Below are 18,893 nucleotides of genomic sequence, written 5' to 3' on the forward strand. Positions count from 1 at the left end.
TGAATTATCAACGAATAAGACAATATCTGCCCCTCGAAATTACATTTTCAACTACACTCGCACGACTGTGTACCTTTCATGTATTGAGACGAACTCCACAACTCCAGGAATTGAACTCCTCCTTCCACTAGCCACACAAATGTCGAGGATTTTTTTTTACGGTAGTCCTGGCTTCTTACGACAAATACCTTTCAGGGTACGTTTTCAAAAGAATACCTTCAATGACTTTTCTAGAATGTGTCCTTTGGGATAATATTATAATAGAGCAATGGTGTTTTGGTGTTCCACGAAATGAAACACTACCTACTCAACTACTTACCAACTGCGCTAGTGCTAGAATCTGCATATGTGTGATATTTGGTACTTATCATTTCTCTATTCAGCGAAGATTTCTTGTATAAGAGAGAGATTTTTTACCGTCAAAGGTTTTGATTACCCAGAAATGAATTAAAGAGCGAGTTATGGTTCAGCCTTTTTTAATTTAACAATTTAATGATTTCAGTTTCTATTTTTTTAAATTTAAATTCAACTATATCTTCAATCTTTATGAGCCTAAATTTAAAAAAAGTTTCGATAATGGGACTCAATGGTCTACAGTAGTTGTGGCAGTGGCTCATTTCTGACATTTGTTTGTTTATTTACATCTGCCTTTTTTAAGTACTTGTGGGTTATTTTGATAAAATGTGGTATAAGTGAACCATCCGAAATGTCCGAAATTTTAAATAAATTTCTTAATTCTATCGATCAAGACAGAATCAAATTTGCTAATTCCGACATTAGCATTGTATCATTGCAAGAGGAGATAAATCTGTGCACTCCGTCTATTTTGACATATTACGAGTATATTTCCATAATTTTACTATAATCATAGCACTGCTTCTAGCACGGAAACTCATTTTTCACACCAACAAATGCACGGCCTATTTTGATTGTATAAGTTTCCGAATATTTCTTATGTTCATGCTAAAAGCAGAGCTGTGCTATTATAAGTAATGTAACCGCTCTTGATTGACGAATAATTCAATTGAATTTTAGTTATTTGCCTGAAACGATTATCAGTAATCTCTGCAAATACAGCATTGGAGGATATTGCCGGATGGAAATTTTGAACACGATCAAACGTATTGTGACAAAAGACAGCGCCGAAGAAGATACAAAAATGCAACTGGTGTTGCTTGTCCACATGACGAAAATGAAATTGCCGAAAGATAACCTGCCAGGTATATACATATCTATCGAGAATATGACGACCGACGTCGAGATCACGCATCAAGTGATCATGTGGAAGGATACAGCCTTGATGGGCTATACAAAATTCGGAAGTAAGTTTCATTAAGAATTGACATTGTCCTACCTAAAAAGATTCAAAAAGAAATTTCCACCTGATTCGTATCCAAGATCCAAGATTCCATGCTTTCTATTTTACCCTCCACATTCAGAGTACTTAACAGGCCTCCCATACCTCCTAAAATCTTCTAAATCTCCTAAAATGAGACTTCGAAAGTCTAAATAAACTTCTATAAATCAGGTTCAAGATAAATACAATAAATTGATGAGTAAATAAACACAAAAATTTAGCCTGCGGCGCTTTTCATTTTCAGGACATCAAATGATGTTACAAATAGTAGAGACTTGTCAGTATTAGCATAGCAGAGCTGTGGTGATAGCCATTGTAAAAGGAAAAATATGAGTTTTATACCAGAAATAAGGGCTTATCAGCATTCGGCGGCCTGAGAACATTAGTTCTAGAAATATATGTTCATAACTTACAGGTGAACAAAACAATAAACCAAATGATGGAACGTACATTCGCAAAGAGAATCAGCGGTACCGAACCAATTGCTGTTAGCGTCCAAATTTTTGATTCGGATGCAATCGAATTGAGAGGGTTTTCCGGTGTGAATTGTGTTCACATAAATTCAAATCATTTCGCCGTGCGAATGTTGCAGCAAAGTCGAAAACTCACTACACCACAGAGAGAAGATGCAGTTCTGATTGACATAATAACTGTAACAATTCACGAATATACTCATGTTCGGATTAGACAGGTGGCATTTCCAAGGATATTTAAAAAACGATTATATGATGATATTGATGGTTTAATTGCAACAGCTAGCACTGCCGATCCCGAATTCGGAAGAATTGTGGAAATAGAATTCAACGCTCCGATTGATTGGCAAAAAACATTGCAAGCAGAAAAAGTTCCTCTGTCGTACGTAACAGATTTTTTGGCGGCTATCAGGACCGATTCTCCACTTCCGAAACTTCTCGACAATCATGATATAATTCAGCGAGACGGTCTAACCGTGATGCATGGAGGCAGCAGTGCCGACTTTTTGTACAACCCCAACTTTTTGTGGTGATCAAGCTCGATGTTGATATAAGGGACAAACTGACCACTGTCCATTCGTCATTTTTTTTTTTCGTTTTGATGAATTGTGATAGATTACAAATTATCGTATAAATGTATCGTATATTTACATAAATAAAATTGAATTTATTTGGCTGCATATCTAACCTAATCCTACGGAGAAAAAACATTTTCCTTGCAAACGAAAAAAAGGAAAATCAGAATGGAACTTACGCGATTAATAACTACAGTTCCGTGCTAAACTCCTCGGAATTGATCGAAAACTTTCTCCAACAAATATGGTCAACGTTGTTGCCATCCTTATGCGAATCTTTCTTAAAATTACCGTAGCCCGCATCCGGTACGGTCACTTTGGACGAGTAATTTGGATTCGAATCTACCCTCGCCAATGGATTTTTTGCAGCTGATTTACGATAATTGTGGGTTGTGTGATTGGTAGCGGGCGGTGCCGAAACAATTTCCACTTTCGAAACATTGTTGTAGTCATTATCATTGGCAGAACGAATGTAAAAGAATTGTTTTTGCTGTTCCGTTGGAACTGGTGCTTTGTCGGCGCTGGTGTTTGTATTCCGGCGACTATTATTACTGGTCAACGTATTTCTCGATCCGTTTGAAGTGCGAAACGGCTTCGTACCGTTAGCGAATCCATTCATTTGTCCCTGATATCCATGATATTTGTCACTGCTCACATCCTCTTCGATCGCTGAATCTTCGAAGATCGATCCACTGTAATTCGGTGAATTGCTGCCGGGCGTTGAGCCGTGTCGAACGTTTTGTTGTGTACCGTATTTGCCCCGCGAATACTGGCCTTTTTTGATCGAATGTGTGTAGTCCCTTGTGCCACGCCGTCTCAATGTGAAATCCTTTTGACCCGTATCTTCGCATACAGCTCTCCACTGTTTCCATGCATGGCGTACGATAGGATCAGCAGGACCCCAATCTTTTGATGGTTGAGCAGCTTCTTGAATCATGCTGCAACAATTGTAGTCAACTTGTTTGTACACTTCAACGCAGGCCAGTACTAAAATGATGATCGTGCTCAAAACGACTGGTGCCCATCGTGGCAAATATGTTATTGCCAGATCGTCTGGACTGTACGATATAGACCACCAAATCAACAGTCCACTGAGAATAAATGGAATTGTGCACCACAGAAACACCCACAATTTCATGATGGGGCGACCAATGGAAAACTCCAAATCAGTGTAAATGTTTCGCACGCCGTATATGCCACAAAAAATAAACTTTTCAACAATTAATGCACATATTACCAGCACACCGACGATCCGTCCATCCAATAAGCGTGAAATGAAGAAGTCCGGATAAATGAGTGCTGTAATTGATGTAACTAGGCCGGTGAGACTAAGAATGTAATTTGGATGACGACGACTGAGACGTGACGCGGTGTAGATGTTGATTGAAATTGTTATCACCGATGTAAGGACTATAATGATATATGCCAGACCGGGAATCAACCTTGACAATAACGGATCTGGATCGGATAGAGCTGTATCATAGATCGAAGTTAGCGGCTTCAATTCAGGGATGTTGATCGTTGAATTTTGTGTAATCGGATTGTTGTACTGGGTAACGAAAAATGTGACTGACAACGTAATTACAAATAGGTTGAAGCACAGGTACACCACTGATGTTCTGCAAAACAATGGAAGAGAGAAAGTTATACCTTTTGATCACTAGCATCTGAAATCTTTCTCCGAAATAAAACTTACCGAACGGCATCGCCTTTGTACAAAAACTTTCCCGTCACCACTGGCCACACTCCGAACCTATAACCGAAAAACAGGATCAGTTAAGCAGTTCAGATAACATGACTAAGTCGACAAACCCTATGCTCGTTGAATAAATAACTTGCAGCAACGCACTGAACCACAGAGCGCTGTCCATTAAACTCGATACTCGGAATGGCAACACTTCAATCAGAATTGTTTTGCTAATGAAATGTGTCACGCTCCATCCAGTTTGGAATACCAGCAACATAAGCGTACATAGTCCGATTAGAACTATCGATCGACGTAGCGTTTTGCTGCTGTACGTGCTTTACAATAAAACGATCAATTAGTGCTTCACGATGATAGTTTTTCACTTTAATAATAATCTCAATGACCTACCATATCATTGACACGATCCACAAAACGATCAGGCTCATCGTAAGAAGTGCAAAATAGAGAGTATGCTCCCACACAGGCGTGAGAAATGTTTGTCTGCGAATAGGCAAAAGTTAATGACAATTTTAACTTCGACGTCAAATCGACTTACTTCAAGCATTCCTGGCCACTTTTCGCTATGATTACGTAGCCAGTCTGAAATGAATTCGATTTTTGTTGCACAGTCAGTTCGTGTAATTTTCAGTATTATTGATTGCAATACTCACGTCTGCTTCTAATCTAACTTTGGACGCACATTGGCTAAATGGCACTGACCTAAATATTAATTCACCTACATACACCACGGCTACAACTGCCTGCAGCGATGTCCAAATTGTGGTAAGCCATGAAGACAATCGTCCAACGACGCTTGCACCTGAAAACATAACCATTTTTATTAGAAAGGAATTATTCGCTTCCGTTAGATTTCCTTAAAATCTATAATTTTCGCGACCTGAGTGGTTGTCTTTCACAGACGACAATCAAAATCCAAGTATAATTATCAAGACTGTTGTAATCATTTTCATCAAATTAAAAGAAATTTTTTTTTTTTTTTAAGAAATAAAAAAAAAAAAAAATTTTGCCGTTCGTGAAAGGTTAGATACTCAAGGTAATGCAAGTAGCTTTGAAACAACAGCCAGAATAGAACAATATTAACTCTTGATTCCATTGGAATTGAAGTAGTTTTTAGAAAGTTAAATTACGTTTCATTTACGTAATGGCGCCATAAAATCTTCTAAAGCCCTCTTTATGAAGCACACTAAACATTTTTGAATAGCCTTTGTCCAATCCAACAATTAGGATTTCAAGATAAAATTTCCATCTGTTATCAAACCACAACGACAAAAATAAGCGATAACCTCTAGCAAACGTTGTCATGTGTAGTGGAATGTATGTCATAACAAATGAAGTAAAAGATTATACATCAAACACTAGATGATCACTCGGATGATCCTTTTAACAAAAAAGAAGAAGATTTTATCGTACAAGATGATAGCAGTTTCTAAGACGTAACTAGTCCAAATTAGAACATATCCACTCTCCATGTATATCATCATCAGAACTGAGTATTCTACCTACACTCATTTCAACGTTGCATTTCTTGTCAAATGTTGAACGGACAACAGCAGACCGATTGGTTCTGAATGATCTAATAGCGTTTTGTTAGTAAATGGTAGGTAAAGAATTCCGTTCTATACGAGTAATTGTTGCTTGGCATTCAATGTTATTAGTCAAAACGATAAAAATTCCTCAGAAAGAATATTGGCGATAATTTCTTCTCTTACCCACAATAAAAAGACTTTGTTGTATTTTCCATATTTTTTCCTGCGAGACTCAAATAAACAATATTTCGTTCTTTCTTCTTGAACAGTAAAAGATTATGTCGTAAGCGACCTACAGCTCAAACTTAATATATAAATACGACGCGACGTTGCATTTTCGAATAAACATGAACTATGTTTCCGATTGTATTGTTTTACTTGTTGCGGAATTCCTTTCTCCATGGTGTCATTTCCACTTGTAATGTAAATAAATTCGGATTGTATCTGTTTAACTTACTTATTTCTGTATTATATAGATGAAAATGTAAATCTACTCCATTGACAACAGTATAAATTTACACACTTTTACTTGCCAGTCAAATAAATTTATTCATTTCCTTTAAGTTTTAATTGTCTTTTTCTCTCGCGTCAAACCTTTGGATGTTATAATTATTGTCTTAGGATTTTTCTTTTTGATGTTTTGATTTGGATCAAATGTGTAATGAGCTTATTGTTATATATTTTGATGGTAAATAGTGTGATGACACGAATAATTAGTAATAAATTTGTAGAGAGACTTATTAGTCGATTTATTATGATAGCTTTTCCCATCATTTTGAAACCCAATTAGGTTGTTATTGCTTCATTGCAGCTTGCACAATGCAAGAAGCTGTCGATAGAGGCTTCTCTTATTGTTAATTTGTTGACAATGAAATGACGATAATAAAAAAAATCAGTGAAAAATGTGTGGATCTAAAGATTCTTTAGTAATGAATGAAGCATATGAAATTTTCAGGAAAATCTTTTTAAGAAAAATATATTTCAGTGTGACACATGTTGGCTAACTCACACAAATTCAACCAAGATTTGTTTGCATTCAATGAGAAGAACGGTATGCTTGTTCGTATCTATCTAATTAAAGCATTTCACGATGGAGTTTTCAAATTTAAAAATCAGGTAATCTGAAATGTTTCAATACAATTCCTGAGTCCAAATCAATAGCTTAGATGTCCCATATTTTGAAATTTTTGAAAAAGGACTCGTTACGACCCACTTCGAACAAAAAAAATCCTTCTTCATTTTATTTAAATTGCGACCATTGACCCAATGGCATTGGGTGTCCTCAAAGTTAGTCGAAATTTTTCTAATTTTTGACCATATCTTCCGAACTATTGCATTGTTAGGATTGACTTGTACGAGACTCAAAAAATCCCAAATAACTTCAGCTTTCAGGGAAAAAAGCTGAGTTGGGTAGTTCCAGAGATATAGAAGTTATACCATTTAGTGATGTTGGTGATCACTTAAGCTACATTTAATTTTTACCGCCTTGTATCCATTAAGTTTATTTCTAGTTTGTATATGTTTTGATTATAAATTATCAAACTCAGATCATTACTGCTCCAAGAGTTAAACGAAAGAAGTAACAGACTTAATGATAATGTCATATCGCGTGCCTATGCGCCTGCCCTCTACAAAACTTCAATTTATTTGATTGTTGTACGCATCCCTCCTAATGACAATACTGCGATTTTTATATTCTTACCTTTGAATATGGGTGAAGCTCTCCATGAGTGCGCTGATCCTTGGCCGAGAAACTGGCCAATCGCTATCTCGAACAGCACAATCGGCAATCCAATCAGCAACAATATGGTGAAATATGGTATCAAAAATGCAGTACCATGACGTTCTAATTCGCGTGGGAATCGCACGACATTGGCATAGGTGATGTTCAAACACAGACACAATATGATGCCACGGAATATTGAACATTTTGACTGTAAATAAAAAAAAAAATAAAAAATTAATTTCTTAGTTCATTAGCACAGAAAATAAATAGAAATTTTAATTTGATTTGATGGGCTATTGTTGAGAGTTGCATGCTTATTTGATTTATGGTTAAACCCACAATTTATAAAAGATATTTCGATGAAAAATTAAATATATTCTTGAAGGTAAGAAGCAGAAGTTTAATAAAATAAAATATTTTCGGGAGGTCAGAGATACAACATCTCTCAATCAAATTAAAATTGGAATTTTGTTCATTCCGAGAGAAAATCTAAAAATAAATTATTAGACACACATTCTGCGGGTATTAGTTAAGTATAAGGCGTAATTAATGTCACTGATACTGAAAAGTTACAGTGTTTACTCACTTTACGATAATACCACAACGGAAGCTCATCTCTAGCAAAATACAAGTAATTCAATGCATATCGGGTCATCGACGGATCCATTATCGCTAACGAATCGCTTGTGTATTATATTCGTTTTATCGGCGCTCATCAACGGAATCATTGTGCGACACATTAACTTCCTTTAGCATTATTCAGTCGTAAGCCATTCAAAAATGTTACTTTAATCCCATGATAGATGATGTACGGACACACACATTAATTTATGAACATTTTCTCATCCATTTTAACTCAACTAACAATAATGACAATACTGATTCACTTCTATACGTTGTTAGCTATCTGTCTCTGGAAATCTTTTACGATATAACATGGTATCTAATGTTTATTATTATATTAATCATCAATGCTTGTTCACATAAAAATTCTGTTAAAATCAGTGACTGAACCAAACAGCATGTATTATACACGAAGAGATCTTCACATCTTCATTTATGTATTTCACTCAGCGTAACTCTATTTGCTAAGTGCTAATTAGGTACGAAAATACTTAATTTATTTGGTTACACTCGGCGTGAAATTATAACAAAACATAGCTAACGCCGACCCGTACGAAACACCTATTCGTATCAAAAGCCTTTAATGTGAAACTCTTCATTTCTCTTACTTCATTTTCTTCTCTGCTGAAAAACTATTCTCCCTTTAAAATCACTTACATTATCCACTCTTTGCCTTGTTATCATATACAACTAAATTGCCGGAGGCAATATAGACAGCCCCGTACGAAGACAAATTTCATAAATTCCTATTTAAACAGCTATATACCGCTATATTTAACTATATTTCACTATAAATAAACATTTAACAGATAAATATATGCTATTATATAGCTCTATATGCCTATATATAGCTCAATATAGCTGTATATAGGTATATATAGATGTCCGTATATGGAATCCCTGAAACCCCACACACATAACAAATTATTTCCATGTTAACAGAAACTCTCTAAGTATCATTTTTCCCAAGATATTTCTATTTTACTAAAATCCAATATGGCCGCCGGCAGCCATTTTGTTAGGAGACCGGAAATAGTACCGACGCTTTACATTCGTTAATACCTTTCAAACAAAAAAAAATTCATGAAATTCGGTCAAAATTTACTCGAGATATTGTCAAAATACACCACGTTCACTGTACTTCCGAGTAGCCAGATAAGAGATCACTCCAAAAGACCTAGCTCACGCTCCGGAGAACATAATTTCATAAAAAAAATTTCCCTGATTGGTACGGTCAATACCTATCTAACAAAGCTAAAACAGACGAAATATGTTCAAATGTGGCCGACCTACAAGCAAAAACTGCTTGCCGCCCTGTGCCTGTTCCACACCAAGGGGTCTAACTCACGAGTCGGTCATCCGATTTCCATAAATTTTTTTTTTGTCGATCGGTATTGTAAATACCTTTTATTTGACGTATCACTTACAAGTTTTACGTTTAAATGTCCGGAGATATCTTCGAAAAACCGTAAAGCACTTATTGGGCCACAGCTCGGGAGGGGTCGATCCAAAATCACTCATCTTCGAACTTAGCCTGTCTTTTGACATTACCAAACGGGAAAAAAAAGAATTTTCAAAATCGGATGCGTTTTACTCAAGTTATCGTGCAGACAGACAGACGGACAGACGGACATTTTTTTTTTCGCGGATTTGGCATCTCTAGACAACCACAATAGGTTTCCCCTTACTCAGGGAGTCCAATTCGACGTGTTACAAACGTATGCGTAAACCTATAAGACCCCAGTACTTCGTACGGGTCTAAAAACATACTCCCCAGTCAATGGAGAAAATGACAAAGAAATATTGTAAAAAAACGACGGTTTGCTGGTGATGTAACATGATGATTAGATTTTACATCTTCGGCAACAACGGTAAAATTGCAATAAACCATTTTAATTACAGTCGGGACGGATATAATTAGGAAAATTTATTTCAATTCTGAACGGAAAGCAAAAGCACTGACTTATCTGTATAAGTCAATTGGTAAAACAAATTGCACCGTAATCATGAAAGAATGGTTTCTCTTTTGATTCGTATAGGTTTTTGTGGTTGGCATGTCATCTTTTGTTTGATGACCTTCATTAGGAAGTATTCGATTTGATATACTACATCAAGAGTTACTTGAAACAAAAGAAGTAGCAGATTTGATCGTGATATGAAAATATGATTGTCGAGTACAAATGGTTAAAATTGCTTTGTCATATGTACGGATGGATTATCCAATCTTATACTTTCTATGTAACGTCTATAACACGAAGGAAACGCAGACAAGTTGCCTCCACTATTTAATTAAATTTAATTCAACAAACTCGCTTGTGAAAATCAATTACGAAAATCAATCACACCTTTCCAGGCACGTTTTCCTAATTACACTAAGGTAATTAGTTCGGATACAATATCTGAATGGCAACGAAAACGTATCTACAAATAATCATTTTAGCTTTTGTGATATAGCATTTGGAATCTGTACCCAGATCAGACACGCTTTAACGCTGACCAGAAATGCTAAAAATGTGTTCCGAATTGATTCTGCCCTATCAGATATCATAAACACTGTCCGTAATCGAGTCAGATTTTATTACGTAACACCGTGGTATGTTTATATGTTCACTAAAATCGTATTTTGTTATTATTTCGATTCATTTTGTTTACACTCGGTTTCGTTACATAGACATGATTTACCGCCGAGATTAAATTTCAGATTAAAGTGAGAAAAGAAAAAAAGAATCTGCAACTTCCTCGTTATGGCTCATACGCACAAGCCACTATAAAATGTTTATTTAGACAAAATCGGTACAGAGAATACAAAAATGTTGTAACTGGTTCTGTTTATGGCTAAATTATTATCGGAATTTGATAAAGTGGTTTGATTTTTTCTTGAAATAAATTATTTATGCCTGACACCTTTGCTTGATTGTAGTGTGTTAATGTACTTCTGGCAGAGTAGTACGGTAAGTGTAGTTAGCGTTGGGGAGAAAATAATTGATGAAAAATTGATATCTGGTTTAAACAGTTAATATAAATCGTTGATTATTGTATGTAAAGGAGTTTGTTAAATTGGAAATGTTGTTGATTCAATGCAATTAAGGCGCAGAGACCAATATATCCGGATATAATTGTTAGAGAGTAAGAATTGTTAACTGGTTTGATGAAGAGTTGGAAATGCGTTCAATAAAATTAGATATTAAATTGCATATTGAGATCTGTATCAACAATTGGTTTATCGGTATATCTATAATAATTAAATGAATTTGGAATAGGTTTTGTAGGTTTAAGATCGTAGACTAGGCGGCTGACTGATTTTCTTTAATGGATCAAGTGATTTAATAGAGAAGCAGATCATATACAGATCATCTGTTATCGTAAACGACACAAACAATTTCTGCTAACTTGCCTTTATATTTTACAAAGTGTATGCTAACAACAAATGAAGTAATAGATTTTATATTAATCTACTGCTAGCATCAATCAGTTGAAATACTCAGAACTAAAGAAGTAACAGATTCAGAAATTTTACTTTGAATTTAGACTGTCGTTAGAATTGCAGAGACGTTTTCTCTAATATCTAGGAGACTCGAGCAATAGCTTTTATCGTCAGTGTTGAAAATGAATGGTTTTCGCCCGAATGCTAATGTTGTCATTACGAAAATAACAAAATTTGATTAGTGTTTATCTTCACGTACACATCCTGCACTTAGGTATTTACATTTGGCTTATGAAGGTGCTCAACATAAAGTTACTTAAATGCGAAGCAAGCAAAGTACATAATAACATAGATTAAGTTGTGGGAACACACAAAATGTCTTATTCTCTTCAGTTTTTTTTTTCTAAATAAACATTAAAATTTCAAGTCGCATGTGCACAGTTTTTTCATTAAAAAAGCCACTTGAGATACATTATCTCCACTCGAAGAAAAAAAAAACTGCCGCCAAAATTGTTGTGGTTGAAATGTTTCCAATTTTGTTTATTTATTTGTTTGTTTGTTGATGGAAGCATTCAAAAATCAATTATGTCCAAAAGAACGATCATGTAATATCGGAGTATAGTTTGTGTAGTTCAACGATATTCACTTTTGTTACACATGCATTATGTACATACCTATGCTGTTCAACAACAAGGCATATGGATAACAACACAAAAAGAATTAAATTTCCAACAACAAAATTCACTTTAACAGAAACAAAACAAGTAAAAAAAAACGTCATAAACAAATCATTGACTTCGTCTTCAACTTATTGTAAGGTCATTTGTTGTGCTTTCAACATTACCAACAAAAGTGATTCATCACAAGATGTAATAATACGCGTGCGATGCCTCTTTTAAAATAATGGGATTAGATGAAAAATTTTAGTGCATTACGTGCGCGGTACAAATAACCATCGAAGACTAAACATGAAAAAACAATAAAGAAAAAATGGCAAAGCCAGCTATAGGTTTCCATTCGAAGCAAAAACGAAAAAAAAGAGTTATAATAAGAAACTGAAATCGTAGGTAGATTTATTCGACTGTGGTAAACCGTGAAGTCCAGAGTAGCAAGACACACGGTAAGTTATTGTATTGTAAGCAATGTGATATGGGCAAATGCATACAGCATGGAATTGGGATGTAATGTTATGAATATATTCATGAACGAAAGAAAAAAAATTACATTTCATATTTAACTGAAGGGATAAATATTAATCTATTTTGCAGCTTGCTTTACTTCACTTATATAATATTAAATTGCTTCATGCGCTTGTTAGTATAACGCGCGAAAATTGTGGATATTTTCATGTAAATAAAATAGAAATTAATAAGCAAGAAAAATTATGGAAAATTATTAAAAAGTGAGATCTTGATTTTGATAACGATTATGTTATACTCTGTTGTTACAAAAATTTTTTATTGAAAACGCAATCATGTACAAATATAAATAGAAATCTGATAAATTGTTTAACTGATCGTACTAGCAATAACACTTTTATATTCAATGGGGGGTAGTGGGAGGCGGAGAGGTCAGTTACATATTATAATTCACCTAAATGAAACTAGAAAATGCAAACGAAGAACTCAAAGAATCACGATGACGTGAATTCATGGTCGAGGTCAAAAACTTATATACTCAATTACCATTAACGGACCTGCGTTTTACACATGGATTCATTTTCTAGGTACGTCACAGCCACAATTCGCAATTTACAAGCAACATACTCAACCGTTTCTTATAACATCAACATTAAAATGCAAATTTTAATAGAATTGAAGTCCATCATCCGAAAGTTATACGCAGGCCTACCCCCAAAATTTTTCAATGTTTCTACGATAGCATTACCAGCGATGAGATAATTACGTTCATTTTGGTATGTCAAAAAAGTCAGTTACAGATAGGCAAGGTCACAACCCTCCGCAACCGGATTGTTTCTAAGAAAATTTAATAAAAAGGCTGCGTAAGTTAGCCTTCATTTAACATCGAAGTCAAGTCTACCTATAAATATTAGTGAAGTACTCAGATCTGGTATCAGACGATAAAATAGGCTCAATCATTGTAACCTCTACCTTTACATCTTCATAATTTAATGCAGCGTCGATCATACAGTCAGTAAAAAGCTATGTAATCGAATCGACTCGAGGAAATAAACTTTTTCCATACTAAAAGGAAGAACCTAAATGTGCAACAGTTCACAAAGACACAGAGTACACAGGAAGCACATAGCTACATCTTCTTTCAAGTCACTTGTACTCTGACTCGAGAAAATGAACTATTTTCATACTAAAAGGAAAACCGTAAATGTGCCACAGTTCACAAAGGCACAGAGTACACAGGAAGAACATAGGAATAGGTACGTCTTCTTTAAAGTCTCTTTTACTCTGACTATATTTTATATTGTCACTTGTTTCTATTTTGTATACAATTAAAAATCCATCACACGCACGATCTAAATTCAGAATCAAATTTCCGGAACAGACAACCGTTAAGTCACTTATAGAACATTTTTGGATGTATAAACTATTCAAAAAGATTTCTTCGCTCAAATGTTGAGGCCGAACCATTTACAAACCGAACCACTTCACTATTACCGAACGAATGATGGGCGCAGTGGATGATGGTTTGTATATTTACACGCAAACGTGATATGTTGTGTCATCCGATTACCTTTAACAGTATCTTTTAATATTCAAGTTTATTCAATTTTATTACAAATATAAATGCATAACGAAATAGCGATGTGGTTCTATCTAAAAGGCGGTTTTCGAGAGTGCATTCGTAGTATATATACGATCAAGATATGGGATCGCTTATTCTTCTTTTTTTATTCTTCCGACTTTACTTTTTCTTCCATAGAAAATACTGGTCGGGTTCGTATACATAATCGTAGCCGATTGAATTTTTCTAAAAAAATATTATTCAACCGGCAATTACAATTTGAATTCCATATCATACACATACTCAGTATGGTAACGAATACACGAATGGAAGACACAAATGCTGAAAATATAATTTAAATTTACGAAGAACGTATGAAGCAAAGAAAATTAGATTCTTGTTGTTGAAAATAAATTAATGGATGATGTGGTAATACCACAAGCACGAACCCTTAAAGCTATGGAAAAAAGGTTCTGTGTGACGTGGGAGGGAAAAGTATAAAACTTTTGCCGTTTCGCAGATATTTAGTGTAAGGCGTGACAGAACTATGCAGGCATCGAATATTATTTTTGTATTCAAATAATGCTCACGCTTTTCAGAAAAGATTGTGGAAAGGCGTAAAGGTACGGTAGTGCGGTCTATACATTTAGACTTGAAAGCTTCGTTTATCCAGCCAATCTTAGCAATTAAACTTCTTATTTGTTTCAAGTCTTATTTGTTCCACATCGATCCACATGTTTTCAACAAAAAAAAAAGAAATTTAAAGATAGTCGTTGCACCCACTCCAATATGAGGAATGGAATAAATGTAAAGAGAGTCGATGATTCTGAAGTGATAAAATACACGCGGAACGAATAGAACAAAACGAATGCAAAAGTGAAACCTCGTATCTTGGAATCCCATTATTAAATCTCAAAAAGATTTTCGAAATGTTTTAAGTATGTTGATGGGAATCGGGAACTTTAATTTCGAATTTCAAATTCTGAAAAACTTCCTAACAAAATGTTTTAATTTCTTTTAGAATTGGTAGAAATTTTCAGAATCAAAACCTCAATTCCAATAATAAGACACGCGACTGAATCCTAAAGCCGTACGTTTATACAGTACCTATGTCTTTTGCTATCGCCAACAAAGAAAAGATAAGCAAAAGATTTTGATTAAATCCTTTAAAAATTTCTGAGCCATATGAAGTAGTAGATTCAATAATTATACTGGTCTGTGAACTTGCTGTCTGTCAAAGGTGAAACAACTAGACATTATCTAAATTCGTTATGTGTAACCCTCAAAACTACACACCAAACATAAATAGTTATAAAACCAAATAACTACCTTGTGCTTTCTGCGGCAATTGTGTTGAACTGAAATACGATTTCTACTTCTACTAATCCAGGAACACATTAAAGGCCAAATTTTCAGACGTGGGCACCAGCATTAATTTTTGATGACTTATTTGTAACTTTTGAGATGTAAGATGCAACTGAACTTACGTTACACCTGCTTTGTAGAGAACACGTTGATTGACATTGATTGTTATTGGAGACCAATGTCACGAGTTCGTTGTATGAATAATAATTATACTTTGCATTTCTGCTGCTCTCTACACTTAATGGTACCGTAGAAATCCTCTCTTATTAGAGTTATGATCTTCTAATTTGTGCTAAGAAAGTTTTGTATTCGACTTTAATAACACCTCTCGACGGTGTTTGAATTAAATAGCTAGAACGAGTTAAAAACTCCACTTCTACAAAGTAATTGCATACAATTATACAATTTTCTTAGAAAATCTAGTTTCTCGGCTGTAAAGCATTTATTTATTGAAAATGTAGGTAAATTGCCATTCAACTATGAGCACAATTCAAATAAAATGCAACTTCGATGTTTGCAATTCATAAAAAAGAGTAATCCAATTCTCCAGTATACAAATGATTTTTGTATGCAACAAACCGCAACAAGTTACATAAAACTTGAGGTCTCTATTGACCTTAAACCTTGGTGAGTTTGTTGTAATAAAAGCGATCATAACAATTTGTTTTCAACTGAAGATCGTCATAAATCGATCAGCTATATTTACAGTGTGCTCAATCGATGTTGGCCACAGATGTAGGTGGTGAATGTGGCTTACATTGTTTTCATTTTTTTTTTATACATTTATCATCTATAATTGTTAGCCTTCGTATATAATATGACAGATTTCAATTTCCTTGTTCTGTGTGAAATTCATATGTAAAGCTTTACATTTGTAGAGAGTTAGAAAACCTAGTAATAGACATGGTGAAGATATACACGTTGGTAGGTGGTTTTTCGTTATGTATTCAAAACGCATGCAACAATTGATGACAAGAAAAAAACAGTTGAAAGTATACTTTTTCGTGAATTTTGTGGATCCGAGCCGAAGTCGAGGTCAATAAACACAAGAAAACGAGAGTTTTAAACCTTGTGTCCCGAGATTTTTAATGCTATGGGCCCGTCGCCCGTAAGCAAGTAAATCAATGTTTCTTAATGCTAAGATTTTTCAGATGGAACTGTTCAGAAAATCGATACGAACGACGCTCCACTGTAACTGAAAAAAAGATTTCAATATTCTTTTATTAAGGCAGGTAGACTACATCACGATTTTACTCATTTCTCGCCGTATAAATGTACAGACAAAACCAAACCATACGTTTGTCTGTTTAATGATGAATAAAGTTTTGTATACAAATACAGCAAAATGTGGTCTGTGCAAATATATAAAGAACAATAAAATAAAATCCATATTTACACACATTCTGCTTCATATGCCTACAATTTTATACTTTAATTATTTTTACTTCGGTTTTCATAACTCATATTTATTAAAATAATAAAAATTTCATGCATCCATCACGCTCTAATTGCAGGCAATATGGCTTTAAATAAAATGATATAAATATGACGAGTGAAGAGAAATGTAAAATATAGAAATAAAAAAAAACTGTCTTACAGTTTGCCATACGTTGACGTATTAATAATTTTGAGTCATTAGTTCCTAAGCCGTCCATAACAAATGGATAACAATAACACTAAATTTGTGGCAATAATTTTGAAAATAAACAATATTTCTGCATAGGTCTATCGCTGAACATGTGCGTGCGTGTATTGTAAATATATCAATTAACTAGAAGATGTGTGTCGACGCCCTTTACACTTCATATAATAATACTGCATGTTAGAACTCAGAAGGACCTGGCCAGATCCATATCGTCAAGCAAATAAGATTACAAAAACTAATACAAATTTTATTTTACCAACAATGTTTTACTGTAACTCTTACAATTTGTGCAGATGCAGCGGCAAACCCATTCTGTTTTAGAAATGGAAAGTCATCTGTTATCACCATGAATGACAAAAAAAAACGATGAGCTCTGGCCGAAGTTCTCTTATATACCAAAATTTATTCAATAAACAAATGAAGTAAAAGATTTTGCGTCAAACAAAAGAAGTACTAGATTTATTGAATAAATTGTGATAAGCTTGCAGCTTTAGAAAGGTTAAAAATTAGTCAGTTAGGTCCAGTAAACTTTAGATGTAAATTTAAATTCTATAAGACGAATGTATTTACTAACCAGAAATTTTGGTTGTGAAGTAATCAGATATTAAAAATGCACATCAAATGAATACAATTAAAATACTGATGCTAGTCATAGTTCTGGTCCTACTTTCTAATCGACTATGATCTGCAGAGTGGTTCGATTAGGAAATTTTCTACTCAAAGAAACTTCTCAAACAACATCCTTTTTGTTGTGTAATAGAAACTAAACCTTGGAATATCGTAAGAAAACGTTGAGAATACCTGAAACATCTGCTGCCACTATAGAAACTGATATCGTCAGCGATACCAGATGTTTTGATACTTGCGTCATATTTTTATATTTGTACGAGTTTCGATTGATTTGATCTTCAAAGAAAGTTAACTGGCTTATAGATTGCAAAAATTATTATTACTATTTAGTAACCCTTTAATCTCATAAATTCTCGGAGTGACCCAATGGAATCATTTTTGCTTCTTCCTGAGTAGTCAGTGAAACGATGACAAATACTCATTACGCATTCATTCACGCCTTTGTGTGTATACTACACCTATGCTAACAGCTGGTACCCGCGCAAGCGAAATTATTAAAACAAATGTCTATCCTGGAACACACACTGTACCATGTACCATACCAAGTGTTGAATTTAAATTTAGGTTTGCATAAATAATGATGAGTAATACACCACAAATTATCGATGTAATTAATAAAAACATCTTATTTTCTACGTCTCCAGTCTTACTCTACACACCTTACAAATTATAAATGTATACACGAATGAGGCAAGAATGCTAAAAAGTGATTTAATGAAACAAACGAAATTTATTAATAAATTGGTAAATTGCAGATATGACGTAGGTTTCTGTGTATAATTTTGAAATTTATTGGTTTTGTAACTGTTACCCGATACATTACTCCGAATGGTAGCTTCTAATTAAATTTGATTGTAATTAAAATTTCGTCGGAAATATATCGAATTCGGTGAACAAGACGATTCGATACAATTTTAATTAAAAAATGATAATTCGATGTTGTAAATGCGAAACTCAGTTTAACTTTCCAACTTTCCTAGAAAATATTCACCTTCATAACAAGACAAGTCGTTCTTGTTGGACGAGTATTTAGAAAGACGTCTCCTTCATGGACCAACCAAGAGAAGAATATGCAAGACTTAATGACAGATTTTACTTAAAGGATACGTTACCTTGTCTAATCTTCTGTATACCTATAAG

At 34.3% G+C, this 18,893-nt stretch overlaps 1 protein-coding gene across 3 annotated transcripts in view; it reads right to left on the reverse strand.

Moving 5' to 3' along the window:
• Window positions 1-2,453: 2,453 nt before the first annotated feature.
• LOC119080835 (sodium- and chloride-dependent GABA transporter 1) overlaps window positions 2,454-18,893 on the reverse strand; it is a 31,464-nt gene continuing 15,024 nt past the window's right edge. For 2 of the 3 annotated variants that reach the window (XM_037189393.1, XM_037189394.1), the window contains exons 4-10: window positions 7,342-7,573; window positions 4,764-4,912; window positions 4,649-4,692; window positions 4,501-4,593; window positions 4,218-4,427; window positions 4,102-4,158; window positions 2,454-4,024 (exon numbers count right to left, since the gene is read on the reverse strand). In XM_037189393.1, the coding sequence (XP_037045288.1) occupies window positions 2,596-4,024; window positions 4,102-4,158; window positions 4,218-4,427; window positions 4,501-4,593; window positions 4,649-4,692; window positions 4,764-4,912; window positions 7,342-7,573 (2,214 nt within the window). In that variant the 3' untranslated portion in view covers window positions 2,454-2,595. Of the gene's footprint in view, window positions 4,025-4,101; window positions 4,159-4,217; window positions 4,428-4,500; window positions 4,594-4,648; window positions 4,693-4,763; window positions 4,913-7,341; window positions 7,574-7,951; window positions 8,261-18,893 lie in introns of those variants that run through there. The other variant, XM_037189395.1, reaches the window with a different exon arrangement.

This window comes from Bradysia coprophila, unplaced genomic scaffold, assembly GCF_014529535.1.
Source record: "Bradysia coprophila strain Holo2 unplaced genomic scaffold, BU_Bcop_v1 contig_350, whole genome shotgun sequence".
Lineage (NCBI taxonomy): Eukaryota > Metazoa > Arthropoda > Insecta > Diptera > Sciaridae > Bradysia > Bradysia coprophila.